Here is a 16,359-nt window from a genome sequence, read left to right as displayed (position 1 = left end):
TATTCGGCTGCGTTTTAGGCTAGATGGGGTATTATGTTCCCGGGCTAAGGCGGATAGAGGTATAGCCTCAAGCCTAATTGATGGATCGGAGATGGCGAAGTACAGAATTTAATTACTTCATCTTCACTCTATGCTTATTGGATTCTCTGTTGATTAAGATCGGCGTTTCCTTTATCTCGGTTGGTGTGTATGTACTATATGGAAATGCGGTTAATAATCGTCTCCTGTCTATATTTATCCTTTGTTCTTTCTTTTGCTGCATGCTTCACATGGAGCCTCTCGCTGCCCTTGCGCTATCTTATGGGTATTTGGCTATTGGGGACTAAGCTTGTGCATGGTGTTTGCGTCTTAGATGACCCTTCCGTAGGGGCTTACTTTTGCTCTAATTAATACCGGTGAAGTATGCTTCGTCGTTTTATAGAAATATGCTGCTTCTGGTAATGATCTTCTTACTATTCTTGTCGTCTGTATAGGAATTCTTCAGCTGTTAGCTCCTTTCCTGGATCGCTTCTAAACTTACGCTGGCAAAGACTTGCAACTTTTGAAAGCCTACTTAACTTAGTCAACAAGATAACAGAGATCTTATGGGGGACAGATCTACTGACTCTTTTTATCTCCAGTAAGGTGAGAGGGGTAATGACTGATTATTGTTCACTCCAATTCACTACACGACATCAAGCGACCATCCATGTCTGGGAATAGAAATGCGGAATGTGGAAGAAGTTCATGATCGAGTCATGGTTATACGTCTTGATATTCAAACGTACCACTCATATGCACATTCTATCTCTACTGTATTATTTCATTTTCTGGTTTTGAGAAGAACACAGTGCTATGCCCTGCTCTGAGCTCCATACAAGAAGCGACACGTGACAAACAAACTCATGATCATGTGACAATGACATAACCGCTTTCCGTTTTGGGGAACAAAGCAACGCTTGATTCTCAAGCTCGAGCACAACCACTCGTCACTCCTAATCAACCAGTCTACACGGCACAACAGACATTTAAAATGAGCGACGCTGCTGGCTGGAGCACAATCGAGTCAGACGAGGTACGATCTCTCTAACAATCGTCGGAACCAGATTACTGACACATGCCAGGGCCTTTTCACCTCGCTGATCGAGACCTTGGGAGTAAAGGACACCCAATTTGAGGAGCTCATCTCCCTCGACCCGGATACAATCAGGTCCCTCGGGTAAGCATCACCTCCCCTTCAAGTCCCAAAATCCCGACCCAATCCGTACAACACCAACACCACACCCAAGACCAAGACCGAGAACCTCATCAAAAGCTAACCCCACCCAGCCCCGTCTACGGCGTAATCTTCCTCTTCAAATGGACCCGCGAAGCAGCAGGCGCCCGTGCCGAAGCCCCCTAGACGGCGAATACGACCAAACAGCAACAGACAACAACCTCTTCTTCGCAGCGCAGACAATCCAAAACGCCTGCGGCACCCAAGCCATCCTCTCCGTAATCCTAAACCACGACAACCCCCAAGCTGGACAACCAGCGATAACTCTCGGGCCCGAACTATCCAGTTTCAAAGAATTCACAACAGGCTTCCCGCCCGAACTCCGAGGGGAGGCGCTCTCAAACTCAGAAGCCATCCGCACAGCACACAACAGCTTTGCGCGTGCTAGCCCGTTCGCGGATGAAACCGCCCGTCCGCAGGACGACGAGAAGGGCGCGGACGCTTACCATTTCATTGCGTATACGCCTGTTAATGGGAAGTTGTATGAGCTTGATGGGTTGCAGCCTCATCCTATTAGTCATGGGGCGTGTGATGCGGGGTCTTTTCCTGAGAAGGTGATTGAGGTTCTTCAGCGGAGAATTGCGCGGTATCCGGCTGGGGAGACGCATTTCAATCTTATGGCTGTTGTAAGGGATCCGAGGGTTTCGGCGAGGGAGATTGGGGATGTGGAGACGCTTGAGAGGGAGGAGAGGAAGAGGGCTGCGTGGCAGTGGGAGAATACGCTGCGAAGACATAACTTTGTTGGCTTTATTGGGGAGATGATGAAGGGGGTTGTTGGGATGAAGGATAAGAAGGATCCTGAGGGGAAGGCTTATGGGGAGTGGGTTGAGAACGCGAAGAAGGAGACGAGGAAGAAGCTTGAGATGCAGCGTTAGATGCTCTTCTCTTCTTGTACTTGTGGTTGTTCTTCTTTGTCCTTGAGCTTTTCTACGTCGGCATTTCAGATACCCTTGGCGAAGCAGGACGATGATAATGGTCGATACGAAACAAAGATCTGGTATGGTATTCGATGATGATGTTGAAACCCCAACGCTAGAGTGTAGTACATACATAGGTGTGATAAATCACCGAAATCGACGCAGTGCTATGTACTGGCGTCCACATCGTAACTCGTAATGATAATGTGCAAGGGACATTCTCCGTCCCGTTCCTGAATATAAATCATTATTCTCCCCCGGATTAAGAGCCAAAATGACAGCCACTCAATGCTCCACAAGGCGCGACTTGATATGTTCAACCATAGGCGCAGGCAGATCCTCCGCCTTGACCAAGCCCAGCGCCAGCAGGTCAGACCAGAAGAACATAATTCGGTCCTGGGCGTAAGCCAGATAATCGAAATCTCCTTCTTCGTCGATGTCCGCGTCAACAGGCGGCGTCTTCTCGCTGTGTCCGTTGCCGCTGCTGTTGCTGTTGCCGTTACCGTTACCCTCGTGCTGTCCGTTCTCGCTGTGCCCATTGGCAGCTGCCATCTCCGCGATACCTTCTTCCATGCCGGGCACCTTGGCCTGCACAATACCCCATGCAACCCACTGCGCTGAGTTCATGACCCGCCACAGTCGAGTCTGCTGCATGAGGAAGCGCACCTCCCTATCCAACTCTTCGTCGTTGGACTTTTCAATCTGTGAGAATTGGGAGCTGGGCCCATCGGCTCCCTCGTCGAGGTCTAGAGGTATGATGCCCGTTGCGGTGCGACCGCGGATGTTGGGTGTGGCCAGGGGAGAGACGGTCCCGCCGCCGACGGCGGGTCGGTGGGTAAGGTAGGTCGATACGAACTGGTATTGCTGGTCTGGGGTTGGGTAGGCGCGAGTGTTGCAGGCCCAGGAGCGTTCTTCGTCATGGTAATTGTAGCACCACTCGGTCTGCTGCAGTTAGATCTAGGGGCTTGCTTCTTTGTTGCTGACATCGGGGACTCACAAAGTGGTTGGCGAATTCCAGGCCAGGGGTATTGGCGGAGGAGTATTCGAAGTCGATGACAACGAGCTGCTTGTGTTCATTTGCAGGCAAGAGCAGAGGCGACTGTGTGGCCGGCTCCATGCGAAGAAGATTGCCATACTGGGTCTAGGGACGAGTCAATACAACATCTCACAATATCCACGAAGAGAACTTACATCATTGTGCGCGAATACCAACTGACGCTTGATCTCAGCAATTCCACCAGACTCGGCAACTAACCAAAGTCGGTAATTATCCACGGCTTTGCGGAACATGTCCCACGTCACACCGCAGACAAAGCCGCGACGACGCCATGGCTCAGATGCGGCTTTGGCCTCATTCTGCGGAGACTGGATTTCCTTGTCGAGCCAGGTGGTCACTTGCTCGCAACGATCCACCCACTTGTCCCAGTTCTTGAAAATCATGGGTCCGCCTTCGCGTTCTTCTTCGAGGAGTTCAATACCCTCGTGCAACTCTCTCATCCGCTTGGCAATCTGCTTTGCCGTTTCGGGAATGCGCAGTTCTTGGGGTGTAAGAGGACGGGCCTCGAAGTACTCTTCAAATCGACCATTCAAGAATGTGCCTAGAACGCGAGGACCGATGTTCTTCCGGCCAAGGCGGCGGAGGATCTGTAGCTCCTTCTCTCGATCGATCAGATGATCCACCTGCGGGCCATAGATTCGGAGCAGAAGCTTCCTACAATGCCGATTAGCTAGGGGTTCAAAATAGGGGAGATGTCGATGCTTACGGTGGGGGTTTCCTGGACACTAAAGTAGACTTGCTGTCCGTTTTGGGGGAGGCAGGTTCTTGGGTGGTGCAACTACATACACGGCGTTCGTGAGAGCACCGCTAAGTCGAACCACCTCAATATCGCCAGCCAGATCCGCCGGGACTTTGCGCCAGCCTTTAAGTTGCAGCGTATGTACAATGCGCACGATCTCAGTCTTGAAAATCATCCAGCCCTCTCGGTCCTTGGCAGCCTTGACATTGGCATTGGCATCGGTATCCTCTTCTACTGCAGCACCACCGGTGTAGGCAAGTGTCTTGGAGTTGTCCAAGTAGGCTTCCACGCCTGGCACGGGTGCCTCGACATCTGTGGCTTCTGAGTCGGAGGCGGAACCTCTTTGCAGGCCCTTATGGCGACGCCGACTTTGGCGTTTGACCGACGCATTCGAGCCGATGGCACTGCTGGGCCGGTTGGTCGCATACTGAAGGAGGATCTTCTCCAGTTTATCCAAGGAGAAGGTGCTTTCGGAGGGGTTGGAGTTAGGTCTTTCTATGGGACCGTCCTCGGCGGGTGAATCGCTTGTCGCATTGGAGGAGACTGCTTCGGATTTCCGTGCCTTACGATTCTGTCGTCTGGCTTTCTCATGGTGTAACCATTCGTATACTTGGTGGAAGAGACCCTGGGTATCTTCTTCGGGCCTGTATTGCTCTCTAACCTCTTGGGTCATTGCATCGTTGACGCTCGAAGGGCCATCGAGAGAAGGCATGGAGGAGGTGGGGTGTTGCGCAATGGGCTGGGACATGGAAGCCCGATACTGTTTCAGAGAAGTGCTGTCTGGGGAATCGACCGTCCCACTTGCGTGTAAGGCCTTGGTCAAAGAGCGGAGATCCAAGCCTGTTCCCGAAATAGACGATTCTGTGGGAATTAGTATTTGGATTGACAGACGATTCGAGGTGCTGCTGGGGGCAAGAGATGTCGAGTCGCGATGGAGACAGAATTACAAGCCAGGGGACGTGTGGTTATATGGGACGAGGACGAGATAGTGGATTCCTAACTACAAAGCGGGCAAAGAGATGGAGCCTACCTGTTAATTCGGGACCAGGACCACTGTCTTCGGTGAATGACGGCATGTCTCCACGCGAGCCAAGAAAGGGGGTGGATAGCTTATCGGCAGGCACGCGACCAGTTTGAACTGCACTTCCAGGCGAAAAGAATGCCCAAACCCGCGTAGAAACGAGAAACTTGGGAACAGAAAGGAGGCAAGGTGGGGGATAAATTGGACCCCTAGAAACAGTTTGATAAGCGAACGGAAATGGATGTGGGTACGGAGGACTGGTCCCTTGGATTGCAACCCAACTGCAGTGGAACCTGGGAAGATGAGCTGGAACTGATTCAATTAACAGAATACATGTAGGGAGTACTGTAACGTTATCGTAAACTCGAAGTTCAAGGAGACGTTTGGACAAAATAAAAAGTGGCGAAAAATTGGCAGTTATCACTCAGGTGACTGAGATGCCTTGCGGATCTGGCAGCCGTCTCCATATCTGGGCAAAACAGCCAGGGATCTCCGATTCGGCAAGAGGTCACACCATCACACCACTAATTGTTTGATAAGTTATCTTTGCCGGGCTAGTAGTAGCGGATCCTTCACACCGCAAACTTCGTCTCTTGCTTGGGCTGGCATCTCGTACATGTCGCGGCAGATGGCAGATGGCTTTCACTGTAGCATGTGGGGAGCGGGCTGTATCGGCGCCAAAGGAAGCTTTCGTTCGGGCTCTCGCTGGAGAGTTTGGGGGCGTTCGTCAAGTCTCATTTTGACGACCCGGGATGTACCCTGGAAAGTTGCCGATGTCAAGTCTTGGATTGTTAAGTCAAAGAGAAGAAAAGAAAAGAGGATGAGGGGAGATGAGAGATGAGGGGAGCACGAGGTAAGTTACCGTATTGGGTGGTATTTGTTTGCCTCCGATATTAGGCTACATATCCATGTCAAATATTAACTTAACTATCTTATGAATACTGCGTGAGACCGGATCTATAATGATCCGATGCAGGCATCATTATGCAATTAGAATGGACCCATAGGGGTAATCGAATGCAGAGTTCTTGACATTTCTAATTGGTCGAAGACAGCACTGGAATTGACAACCTAACGTTATAACTTAGTTATACTCTCACCCTCTCTTGAGTTATAGCCATTTGTTTTCTTGATCCTACTTTCCATATTGCCTCTCATGAATTTATCAAATCTATCAAATGCCACAACATTAATTACTGCAACCATCACTCCCGACGCCATTATCTCAAGATGATGTTTACTTCCGAAACCTCAAGGGATGTCAGGAATTCGAGCCGACATTTTCTTGACTTGGGGGGAAGAAAGAAAATAATGATCCTAATGCTGATGGGTGGAAATACTGCTAAAAGCTACATAATAGGAAAATGTTGCTTTGCAGACGAGAAGCAATATTTCGAATAGACTGTAGTTCTATTTTCACCCATTGGCAACTCCGCGTATCTTAAAATGATCCTCTTCGGCGGGTAACCAGCTCTCTGAAAAGCACACAGCTGGTCATCGATATGGTGAGATCGGCAACGCCTTGCTTGATTTGCCGCCGTAAAGCAGTCAGAGAGCGTGAGTGCCACACCAAAGCTTCTTCGTGATAGCCATGGCGCACAATTTGCTCGATTATTGAGAAGGGATAATAGTTTTGAATCGCAAATGGGTGGCCTCTCGTATAGCGCACTAAGTGAGATGACTGCATCCCATACTGCAGGCTCCAACCGGCAGATCTGCAACATGGATCCGCTCCAGGAGGTTAAGATCTAACGCACCGGCAAGGGCGGGCCCTGCTCGATGTAAGTAATAATTGAATGCACGGCGCTCGCGCTGTCCAGAATGAGATAACGGAGGCGAAATGACCAATGCTGGGCGGAGAGACACGGTGCTGTAAGCACACTGTCGACCTGTGCTAGTGCACCTTACGCAGTGTGGTTTCTCCTCTCCACACCGGATGCGACGAATTCGAATTCTGAACGATTGTCAGCTCTATCTTCTCGGGAATGGCCCTCAATGAAAACTTGGTTGCTCACGCGTAAGACTAAACTGACTTGCAAGTATTGCATCCTGTTTTTGATTTCCTGCTCCCAATCCGACCGGTCCCTCGGGATGGAGACACGACCAAAACCTCCCTCGAGTCACCATTTTAGGACATTCAATGTGAGTGTGGAGAGTCAGCTCCCCGTCGCGGTGCATGGAGTTCTGCAGACCAAAAGGGGCCCGAACAGCGAATCAGAACGGCGCGAGTCGTAATCACATTGACGCCTCAGGCACAACTCATGACCCTTAGACCTCTGGGATTGACGTGCAACGCTTTTCACAGTTGCAAGAACTTGAGCAATGTCGCCTAATATTGCGTGGACTATACTTGTGGGCATATTTCCACTATTCGTGATCTATCTGTGGAAAATTGTCACATACTACAGAACCAAGCAATATGCACACCTACCCCAGCTTCCACCATCATTAGTATGGGGTCATTTGGCCACTGTCGGTAAAATCAGGAACAATCACAGGCCGAATGTTCACGTCGGTAGGACTAAACGTTTCTTTAATCTGGCAGCATGGGTTTAACTGGCAACTAGATGAACTCTTCCAAGACATGCACGACCAACTCGGCAACCCTCCTCTATTTATTGCCGATTTCCGACCAATTACCTATGTTATGTGTATTGTCTGCAATCACGAGGTCGCAGAGCAGATTTCGAAAAGCTCAAAACTTTTCCAGTACAGTACTCCAAAGTCACCCACCATCCGGTGGTTCCAAGATTTGTTCGGAGCAAGCTCGATTCTTGTTGCAGAAGTAAGTTGAGGCATTCGGCGAAGAGATACACGATCTAACCATTATATAGAATGAAGAATGGAAATGTCTACGCAAGCGATTCAATCCAGGATTCTCGCACAAGCATCTCATGAGTCTGATGCCCTGTATCCTCGACAAGACCCAGCTTTTCCTAGAACGCCTGGACCATTACGCCACCACTGGAGAGGAATTCTCACTTGACGATCTATGTACAAACTTGACTTTTGACATTATCGGTGAATACTTCTTGCTGTCCCCTCACAGATATGTCCACTAACCTTGTCTACAGGCGCGGTCACCATGGATACTAACATGGATGCTCAACTCGAAGAAGAATACCAAGGCGAGTTGGTTCGACTTTACCGTGAACTGGGCTACAGCTATCGCCATAATAATGGTAGATGGAAGTTATTGCTTCCCTTCCAGAGACGTGCTATGGGACGTCGGCTTGATAGGCTTCTCAAAGCGATTATTACGGAGAAATTTGAGGAAGGATCCAATCCCGACAAGTTATCTCGCAGCGTTCTCGCTCTCAGTCTCGCAGAACATCCTAAATTGACGCCAGAGATTCTGACCCAGACCTGTGACCAACTTAAGACTTTCTTATTTGCTGGCCATGATACAACCAGTATCGTGTTGCAATGGTCATTTTATCAACTGAGTCGGACTCCCCGGGTTCTACGCCTCGTTTGTCTCGAATTGGATGAAATATTTGGAACCGATAGCTCGCCATCTGTTGTTCGGGGCAATATTTTGGAACGTGGAGAGGAGCTACTCCAGAAGCTGACCTACACTTCTGCCGTGATAAAGGAGATCCTTCGTTTGTTCCCACCAGCTGCCACGGCACGTTCGTCACCTCCAAACACCGGAATGACCGTTCAGTTACCAAATGGTGAAGGACTGTGCCTGGATGGTACAATTTTATATACCTGTCATAGTATCATACAGCGTGATAAGAGCGTGTATGGTGACGAAAGCAACGAATTTATCCCCGAGCGCTGGCTGGGAGGAGTAAAAGACAGCGCCCCCATCCCCCCGAGTGCATGGCGTCCTTTCGAGCGAGGACCACGCAACTGCATTGGGCAGGAGCTTGCAAACATTGAGGCACTGGTCATTCTCGCGTGTGCGGTACGCCGGTATGATTGGGAGAAGGTAGGGCTTGGAGCCTTCAAATGTGATGATTCGGGTGCACCAATTATGAAAGCAAACGGGCAGTACGATGTCCATTCAGAGCTGTACAGTGTAAGTGCTTGGAAGTTTCTGGATGTGGTAGCTATGTGCTGATAACATTTAGACATTGGAGATCACTGCGAAGCCCGTTGACGGAACGAAGATGCGTGTTAGGTTCGCCCCAACGGTATAAGCTGAGATGGATTCGCAAACTGAGATGGATCCGCAAGCCCGTACGTATGGAGTAGCCCACATAATTACAACAGGGGTTATAATTGTTCACCATTTATTCGCCCTTCTTTGGCTTCTCTTTTTACATCTTCCTTTTTGTCCATGTTCGACTACCTCGGGTTCATCGTATAGATTATATAAGTTGGGGGTGTGAAAGGCTCTGTTGCATATTGTAGATCGCTGTTGAATAATGAACTTATTTAAGGAGAGGCATTGCTACTGGAGCTAGAAAAACAATGTGAGAAATAAGCTAGACAGGGCTCTTCAGCATCCATAGAGACTCTCTTAAGCACGCCATCAACCATTTTGCCTCTTCAAGCACCCGCGTCCGTTTTTCATGTTGCTTTCTATCTTCCCCCTTCGACTCAGTGAGAGCATCCTCTCGAAGATCCTGATAAATGCTGAGAGCGTCAAATGTTTTATGGCGTGCCTAGCCATCCCTCTGGACAGCACTCGACAGGCAGTTGAAAAAGTCCTGGACTTCATTCCATCCTTCTCCTTCTAAGTATTCTTCTTCTCCTCTTTGGAAAAATGAACTGGACACAGTTCCTCAATGCCTAGTCCTTTCCAAGCCCTCAGGCAATGATTCATGATTAGCTTGAGATCCGTCAGTTTGGAGGGGACATTCTTGGATTAAGTACTTTTCCGCTTTCATAAGACACTCCCGGAAGGGCATGATCTCGTTATTCCAAGTGTTCCCAGAGTGTAGCAGAAGCCAATGTTGTAGTTTTCCGTACTCCAGACAGAGTACATCGCTAAGTGTCGGATGCATTTCACCCCGTCCTTATCAAGTGTAGCTATAGCAATAATGATCTGGAAATCTGGTTTTTGATCTCATCCTGCCGCTCAGAATCAAGCTCGTCAAATTTTTCTGGGCGTTCGAGCACCATTTCTGGTAGTCAATGACTGGAGATATTGAGAAAGAATGGCCCAGACCATATCCCTTGACAATCTATAAGTGATGTAATCCGGTCGCCTTTCACAAAGATATTCGGGAAACGGAGGTCCGTATACCATAATGTAGAGTTAGTCAAGGGCTTGGAAAGAGCCACAAGATATGGTGCCAGCTTCATATATCTTTCTAAGAGATCGATGTACGCTTCTCGGCTGGTTTGCGTTTCTTGGACTTCATCAAACCGTATAGGAGATTTGAATAGCTATGGAGTGGCATATCGGTTGAGCCACTCGATTTCGCGGCGGGCAATACTTCACGCGTAGACTTTTGGGTTTGACCCTGGAGGGGATTAGCATGTATTGTTTTATATGATAATGTAAAGCGCACAAGGTCCTTGGGAGCTATCCATGTGGGCAGGCTCCTCTTTCCAAAACTGGATGTCGACTACGGGATTTATAGTGAATTTCACCTTAACTTGCTTTCTCAATCCAGCTGACATGTCGCTAGTGATCTGTGCCGATACTGCATCACTCACTGCATCACTCGCAAAGTAGATACAACCGTAGCTAATGGCCATGTTAGATAGCATTTCCTGTTGAGCATTGGTTCTCGTAGACCCGAACATATCGTGAGAACGAGATAGACAGCATTTTTGTCTCGACAGCAACAATCTCATTCACAGTCTTGACTTTCTGGTCAGGCTACATGTCATCCCTAACCATTGCAAGCTGTGCCCTTGTGGCTTCTTCCATGACAATATTCTCTGAGCCCACAGGATTATCAGAATTGGCATTCCATTGCAGTACTCAGGGAACAGGAATCCCAAGCACAGTTTGCACCTGTAATTTCTGCCAGTCCCTGTTTATTTAAGAGCACAGATTTATTGTGGCAACCTCGGAGGCAGTTGTATAGAATGCAGGCCCAGCGTTCGGGTTCGCGATCGGTGCCAGAGCTGTCTTGCCGTCATCATGAGTAGACGAGACACATTGTTCGAGTTGCCTCTGCCAGTTTTTCCATTAAAGCAAAAAAAAAAAAAAAAAAAAAAAAAAAAAAAAAAAAAACTGACCCCACAGCCTTGGCACAGACGGCTTGTAGCTCGGGGACATTGAAGGCACTATACCTCTCCCGTAGCTGTTTCTGCTCATCCCAAAGCCACCGTCCAGTAGTGTAACGAAAGAAATGCTCATAATCAAAATATTCGGGTAGCTTCTTCTAGATGTAAACGTCTGTTTCGCAAGAAGAAAATTGCCTATTTGAGACGTGGATGGTCGTTGATGTTGGGAGTGTTTGGAGAAAGGGGCTCGGCCATGTTTGCGATATTGGGATTCTGCGAGGCTTCACGTTTCGCAGTATTCGATGACTCAAGCAACAGAGCTGGTTTACGTTCAATCTCATCTTGGGTGGCTGTCAGGTCCATTGTTTGTGGGCAGTTTATGTTGTTATCTCAAGTAGGGGTTGGCGGGGAAGCGCGTTCTTTGCCCTGTGCGACTCAGCTCGGATATCAACACATTTATGAGCGCATAAAGACATTGGATTCTTTGTATCATAAACACTATCCCTTATAGTTATTTTATTTCTTCTAGATTTTGTTGTAGATCCCTAAATGCTAAGAATTCGTATACAACAAGAGCATCTCTGCATGGGTTCAACGGTACTTAATACTTAGCGAGGCATCACGGCTCAATTATTGCAACGACTACAGCTATCTAAAGCGGTAGGCCTTTGGCAACAACTTCAAATTCCTATTTCATAGTGGAGAAAATCAGTCTTCGGCAGCCATATATATCTGGCTTTTAGAGGACGTCCTAATCGAATAGAAGTCAATTTTACACAATATACATATTGAACAGGCGAACAACAATGTTTCCAAAATTATCCCTACTTGAAAGGACAGGCGAGATAAAAACTTACGTACAAAAAGTTGCGGCGACTCCGAGGTGGCTTCTCACTTCGGTCAGCTGTTCTTGGTTTCTTTTCTGGAAATATGTACACAGAGGTCGCTTTGTCTTCTAAAACAAAGCGACCTCTTAAATCAAGGACACTTCAAGTATTCTATAATCTACCAAGCTACTAAGCTACTAAGCTAGTATAGGTCATTCGCGGTTTGTGGCGGCAACTATCGATAAAGAGCTAAACTAACTTATATAAACAACAACATTGTCGATCAAACATGATAGTCGAGTATTCAACAACAAGTATCATTTTAATTTTAAATAGACAACATAAACAGATAATTTGCTCTACACCGCTCAGCTCGCAGTGCAGCTGAGTATAGATCTCGTGAGCAAGTATACGAGAACTGCGACATTGGCCACCCCAGAGATCTGCATAGCCAAGCCCGGATCAGTCACACCTCACCGACCGCTCTCTCACGCCAAGCAGACAAAATTTAATCTGAGTCGATGTGGAGAGGCTGAGTGAAACATCGTCACTTAAATCTTGCAGACTGGGGTTTAGTAGCCGCAGCTAAATTTAGGGCCTGTTTCGTCAGTGGCAGCCGTATGATTCCGGCTCCTTATAAAAGAGACCCTGATTGTGCTTCCAATTCCTCCAAATACAAACAAATAGTTCTCTACTTTCCAATAACTACTATTTATTACCCTCACCTCAAAGTCCAAAATGAAGTTCACCATCCCCATCCTCGCTTCCCTCGTGGCAACCAGCACCGCCCTCTTCGACAAGAACCAGCGTATGAACATCCCAACCACCATACCAATCCCAACCAACTAACCAACTAAATCTGACTTCTAGCGTGGGGCAAGCGCGACTACTCCTGCGTTAACGTCTACCAAGGCATCCCCGATAACTCAACCGTCTCTCCAGGCCAAACCGTCCACGTCCGCTTCGATCGCAAGCCCACTGGGCGCTGCCCGGATCCGTTGAACCAATACCCCGGCGACGACTACAGTGTCTGGCTGTACAACAATCCAGTCCGCGTGCCGAACGCTGTGAACTTCGATCAGTCGATTAAGATCGCTACTGGTATTAAGGAGAAGGCGGGTGCTGTGCATGTTACTATCCCTAAGAATTTGCCTCAGGTTAAGGATGGCTCTGTTTGGTATTTGAGACTTGGGACTAGTTTGTCTACTGCTCCTCAGGTAAGCTTTCTTTGTTTTTTCTGCTTGGTTCCCCTTGTTGTGGTTGTACCGTATTATTTGGGGCTGGATTTGCTTCTCTTTTGGTTGATTGATGCTAATTACATACTGCAGATGCCCACTTTGTTCAACGCTGCTGGACCGTTTACTATTACCAAGGCTTAGGTGCATCCGCTATTTGAGGTTGAGTTTGATTTAAAATAATATGTGACCCTTACTATTCTTAGCATATTATATAGAAATAGCATGCTTGGCATTACTGCATCAACCGGACAGTTGAATCTAACGCAATCTAATCAACTTATAGTCGGCGGTGTACTGTACTGTGACCAGCTGTCAAAATATTCAAAAAATTCCACTGTATTTTCATTTTAGCTTCCAGCCTCTCGGAGGATCAACCACTATAGTAATAGACAAGAACTTAAAATCGATTCCTTGGCCATCCAGTCTCAGACAAAATGGCCATGCAATTTGCCGTAATGACATCAGACCAAACCCCAGTTTAATCACGATATGAAACACTAAAGACCTTATAGCCACCAGCCCCACTCTTACGCCCCTGAGTGTTGATATCGACATAATGTCCCTGATCAAGGTGTTGAATGGAATGGCCGCGACCATTTCCATTGAATGAGAATCGCACCTTGACGGCATTTGCGCTTTCGTTCTTAGGCAACATGGCATTATTCGCTCCAAGCCATCTGCCATCCAGAGCGCTGGACATGGTAAAGACCTGGCTCTCCTGGTCTTGGGTGTAATGGATGACCCACCGCTGTGACTTGGCATTGTGCTGGGAGGTTGCTGGGCTGGTGATGAGGGATTTGCCGTTACCTGGGTTTGTGAGGGCTTCTCCATCTTTCTCGAAGACTAGATAGCGACCTTCTGTTAGGTAACCGACTACCTCTTTGTATCCTTCTTCGAACCAGAGGCCGTTGGTATCGGTTGCATTGTCCTGCTCGCCGTATGGGACTGGAGGTCGGGTTTGGGAGTGACGGGATTGGCAGTTCGAGGTACCGGTGTAGCCTCCCTTGGAATTGGTGTCTGGCGTCTGTGCATCGGGCAGCTTGGGAAGGGAGTAATCCGGGTTCTCGAAGTCGAGGGCGTTGACCAGATTGGACATATGTTCACGTCGCCAAGACACCATCTGGTCAGTTTGGATGTTTTTGTAGCCTCGGGCTGTTAGCCATTCCTCAACGAACAAGATCTGGGAGTTGTGGTCTGCTCGCTCAGTAAACACACGGTTTCCTCGTGTCCATGGAGAGATCATATAGAAAGGAACCCGGAACCCAGGCCCTGAGAAAATATCGGAGAACAGACCCAAAGGATCTTTCATCCATTCTCCTGGTGTGTTCGCAGGGGAATGGAATGGAGTGACATGGTCACCGAAGCCACCAGTTTCGTCATAGCTGACCATCAGGAGGGTGGAGTTGTACTTGGGGCTATTGGTAACCGCATCAACGACCTTCTTCTGCAGCCAAGCTCCATCTTTCGGCATGTAGGGCGGGTGCTCTGACAACTCGGCAGGGCCAACAATGAAACTGACCTCAGGCAATGTTCCATTGGCAGCTCGCTGATAGAATGCGTCGAGGCTCACAAATGACATGCCTTTCTGGTTGAGAGGGCTGTTCTTTGAGGCATTTTGGAACTGCTGGAACCAAGCCAAAGGATTGTCGTCAAAGTTGTTTGTATCTTGGAATAGCTGCCAAGAAACACCTGCTTCTTCGTAGAATTCATATACGGTCTTCCACTTGAGCGGATAGCAGTTGATACCATGATCGTCACAACCTGGAAGTTGAGTCAGATGGCAATACTTCAGAGCTATCAAAATAGAGAAGCAGGTGATACGTACCTGGTACCTCATTGTTGTCAATGTACACACCACCCTGGTCCTTGGTCTGAGGACTACCAGGCACATTGATAGAGCCGCTAACGAGGGTAACCCGATTAGGGTTTGTGGCAGTGATTTGACTCTCCTGGCCTTATCAGCCTCAGCAACTCAAGTCATTCCTGATCTGATCTCGTACCTGGTACATGTCTCCCGAAGTCCAACCTTCAGCAATGGCAAACTGAACTGGAATATCCTGACGTTTGAGATGTCCCCAGCTCCAGGGTGTATTCTTGGTCACCCAGTGGTTGTTGGAGCCGTTGTTCAGAGAACCCTGATTCTCCTGGTACCCATTGCTACCAGCTACCATGCACTGAATGGCGTCACTCCAGTCACCGCCCTTATGACCCAGATACCAAGGAAGCAAGGTCTTGGTATCATTGGACTGGCTGGGATCGACAACTCTGGCGACTGTTAGAAGCATTCTGGTTGATATTGTATCCGGACTTACTGGTGCCAAACTGAGTTCCCATCTGGGTTGACCTGAATATTTGGATCATTGAAGCCACGGACTCCAGCCATGGTACCGAAGTACTGGAGATATGGAGTGAGCAAGATGGAACTGTTCAGTATGACAGGGGAACTTACACTGTCCCACGAACGGTTTTCCTGCATGAAGAGGACTACGTGCTCAATGTCTTTCAACGATCCAGCCGTCACAGTGCTGCTTCCTAGCAGCACTGCTAGAGTTATACCTCCAAGTAACTTGGAAGTCATAATGGATATTGAAGAAGTGATGTGTCGTAAGAAGGAAGGAGAAACCGACTACTATATGTACCTATGCCCCCACAAGAAGTGAGGCCCCGCTATACCAGACCTCGGAGCTCTCTGCTCTCCAGATGAAAGGTTGCATGAGCTCCATGGTACTATAGCTCGAAAAGGAAGCACGATCGAAAGTCTGCGATCAGAGCGCAGGGATGGGCTGGCATTCCTGGAGTGTCGATCATAGCGTGCATAAGCGATGTATCAGGGCTCGTGCGTAGAACTATAGAAGAAACACCGAAATCGTAAACATTTGACGTTATAGCGGGATGTACCTGGTGATCGGCCAATGTGATCTGGTTGGGGCTCCACGTGAAGAATTCACCCACGGGTGTGGCAACGCTAAAGCGAAGTATACTTGCGGCAAGAACAGCGACTGTTTACTTCGGGCATAGTCTCTTTTTTTCATGGATGACCGCCATAATTGAGGGTATTCTGATTGATTGCTTCAGTGCACGTGGGTTGCATGTCTTTCTGCAAGGTCGCAGTCTTGATTCAGATGTGCATTCCCCTTCCCAGCAAGGGCGGCATGAGGCATGAGATCACT

General features: G+C 48.4%; 8 protein-coding genes across 8 annotated transcripts; 3 read left to right on the top strand and 5 right to left on the bottom strand.

Annotated features, from left to right (window-relative positions):
• Window positions 1-1,012: 1,012 nt before the first annotated feature.
• On the top strand, window positions 1,013-2,130 carry N7446_001520 (putative 26S proteasome-associated ubiquitin C-terminal hydrolase; the record flags this gene model as incomplete). Its single annotated transcript, XM_058510269.1, has 3 exons — window positions 1,013-1,054; window positions 1,104-1,198; window positions 1,269-2,130. The coding sequence occupies 3 exons, from the start codon at window positions 1,013-1,015 to the stop codon at window positions 2,128-2,130; spliced, it is 999 nt and encodes a 332-aa protein (XP_058375805.1).
• Window positions 2,131-2,457: 327 nt separating this feature from the next.
• Window positions 2,458-5,044, bottom strand: N7446_001519 (uncharacterized protein; the record flags this gene model as incomplete). The annotated part of the gene is made up of 6 exons (XM_058510268.1): window positions 2,458-3,114; window positions 3,170-3,313; window positions 3,364-3,883; window positions 3,936-3,947; window positions 4,016-4,829; window positions 4,999-5,044. The coding sequence occupies 6 exons, from the start codon at window positions 5,042-5,044 to the stop codon at window positions 2,458-2,460; spliced, it is 2,193 nt and encodes a 730-aa protein (XP_058375804.1).
• Window positions 5,045-7,299: 2,255 nt separating this feature from the next.
• Window positions 7,300-9,157, top strand: N7446_001518 (cytochrome P450). Its single transcript, XM_058510267.1, has 5 exons — window positions 7,300-7,504; window positions 7,557-7,774; window positions 7,824-8,010; window positions 8,064-9,016; window positions 9,069-9,157. Exons 1-5 carry the CDS (start codon window positions 7,312-7,314, stop codon window positions 9,135-9,137), a joined length of 1,620 nt encoding a protein of 539 aa, XP_058375803.1. The 5' UTR covers window positions 7,300-7,311; the 3' UTR covers window positions 9,138-9,157.
• An 815-nt stretch (window positions 9,158-9,972) lies between these two features.
• On the bottom strand, window positions 9,973-10,248 carry N7446_001517 (uncharacterized protein; the record flags this gene model as incomplete). Its single annotated transcript, XM_058510266.1, is given in 2 exon segments — window positions 9,973-10,067; window positions 10,083-10,248. 2 exon segments carry the CDS (start codon window positions 10,246-10,248, stop codon window positions 9,973-9,975), a joined length of 261 nt encoding a protein of 86 aa, XP_058375802.1.
• A 135-nt stretch (window positions 10,249-10,383) lies between these two features.
• On the bottom strand, window positions 10,384-10,647 carry N7446_001516 (uncharacterized protein; the record flags this gene model as incomplete). Its single annotated transcript, XM_058510265.1, has 2 exons — window positions 10,384-10,409; window positions 10,458-10,647. 2 exons carry the CDS (start codon window positions 10,645-10,647, stop codon window positions 10,384-10,386), a joined length of 216 nt encoding a protein of 71 aa, XP_058375801.1.
• Window positions 10,648-10,936: 289 nt separating this feature from the next.
• Window positions 10,937-11,282, bottom strand: N7446_001515 (uncharacterized protein; the record flags this gene model as incomplete). Its single annotated transcript, XM_058510264.1, has 2 exons — window positions 10,937-11,069; window positions 11,137-11,282. Coding segments are annotated over 2 exons (279 nt in total), but the record flags the coding sequence as incomplete, so codon positions are not given.
• Window positions 11,283-12,689: 1,407 nt separating this feature from the next.
• On the top strand, window positions 12,690-13,330 carry N7446_001514 (uncharacterized protein; the record flags this gene model as incomplete). Its single annotated transcript, XM_058510263.1, has 3 exons — window positions 12,690-12,759; window positions 12,822-13,168; window positions 13,280-13,330. 3 exons carry the CDS (start codon window positions 12,690-12,692, stop codon window positions 13,328-13,330), a joined length of 468 nt encoding a protein of 155 aa, XP_058375799.1.
• A 337-nt stretch (window positions 13,331-13,667) lies between these two features.
• On the bottom strand, window positions 13,668-15,767 carry N7446_001513 (nonhemolytic phospholipases C family protein; the record flags this gene model as incomplete). The annotated part of the gene is made up of 5 exons (XM_058510262.1): window positions 13,668-14,950; window positions 15,015-15,138; window positions 15,190-15,454; window positions 15,502-15,584; window positions 15,639-15,767. 5 exons carry the CDS (start codon window positions 15,765-15,767, stop codon window positions 13,668-13,670), a joined length of 1,884 nt encoding a protein of 627 aa, XP_058375798.1.
• Between the last annotated feature and the right edge of the window lie 592 nt (window positions 15,768-16,359).

Source organism: Penicillium canescens (genome assembly GCF_028828765.1).
Source record: "Penicillium canescens strain IBT 15451 chromosome Unknown utg000002l_segment0_segment0, whole genome shotgun sequence".
Taxonomy (NCBI): domain Eukaryota; kingdom Fungi; phylum Ascomycota; class Eurotiomycetes; order Eurotiales; family Aspergillaceae; genus Penicillium; species Penicillium canescens.
This window is presented reverse-complemented; position numbering and strand designations above follow the sequence as displayed.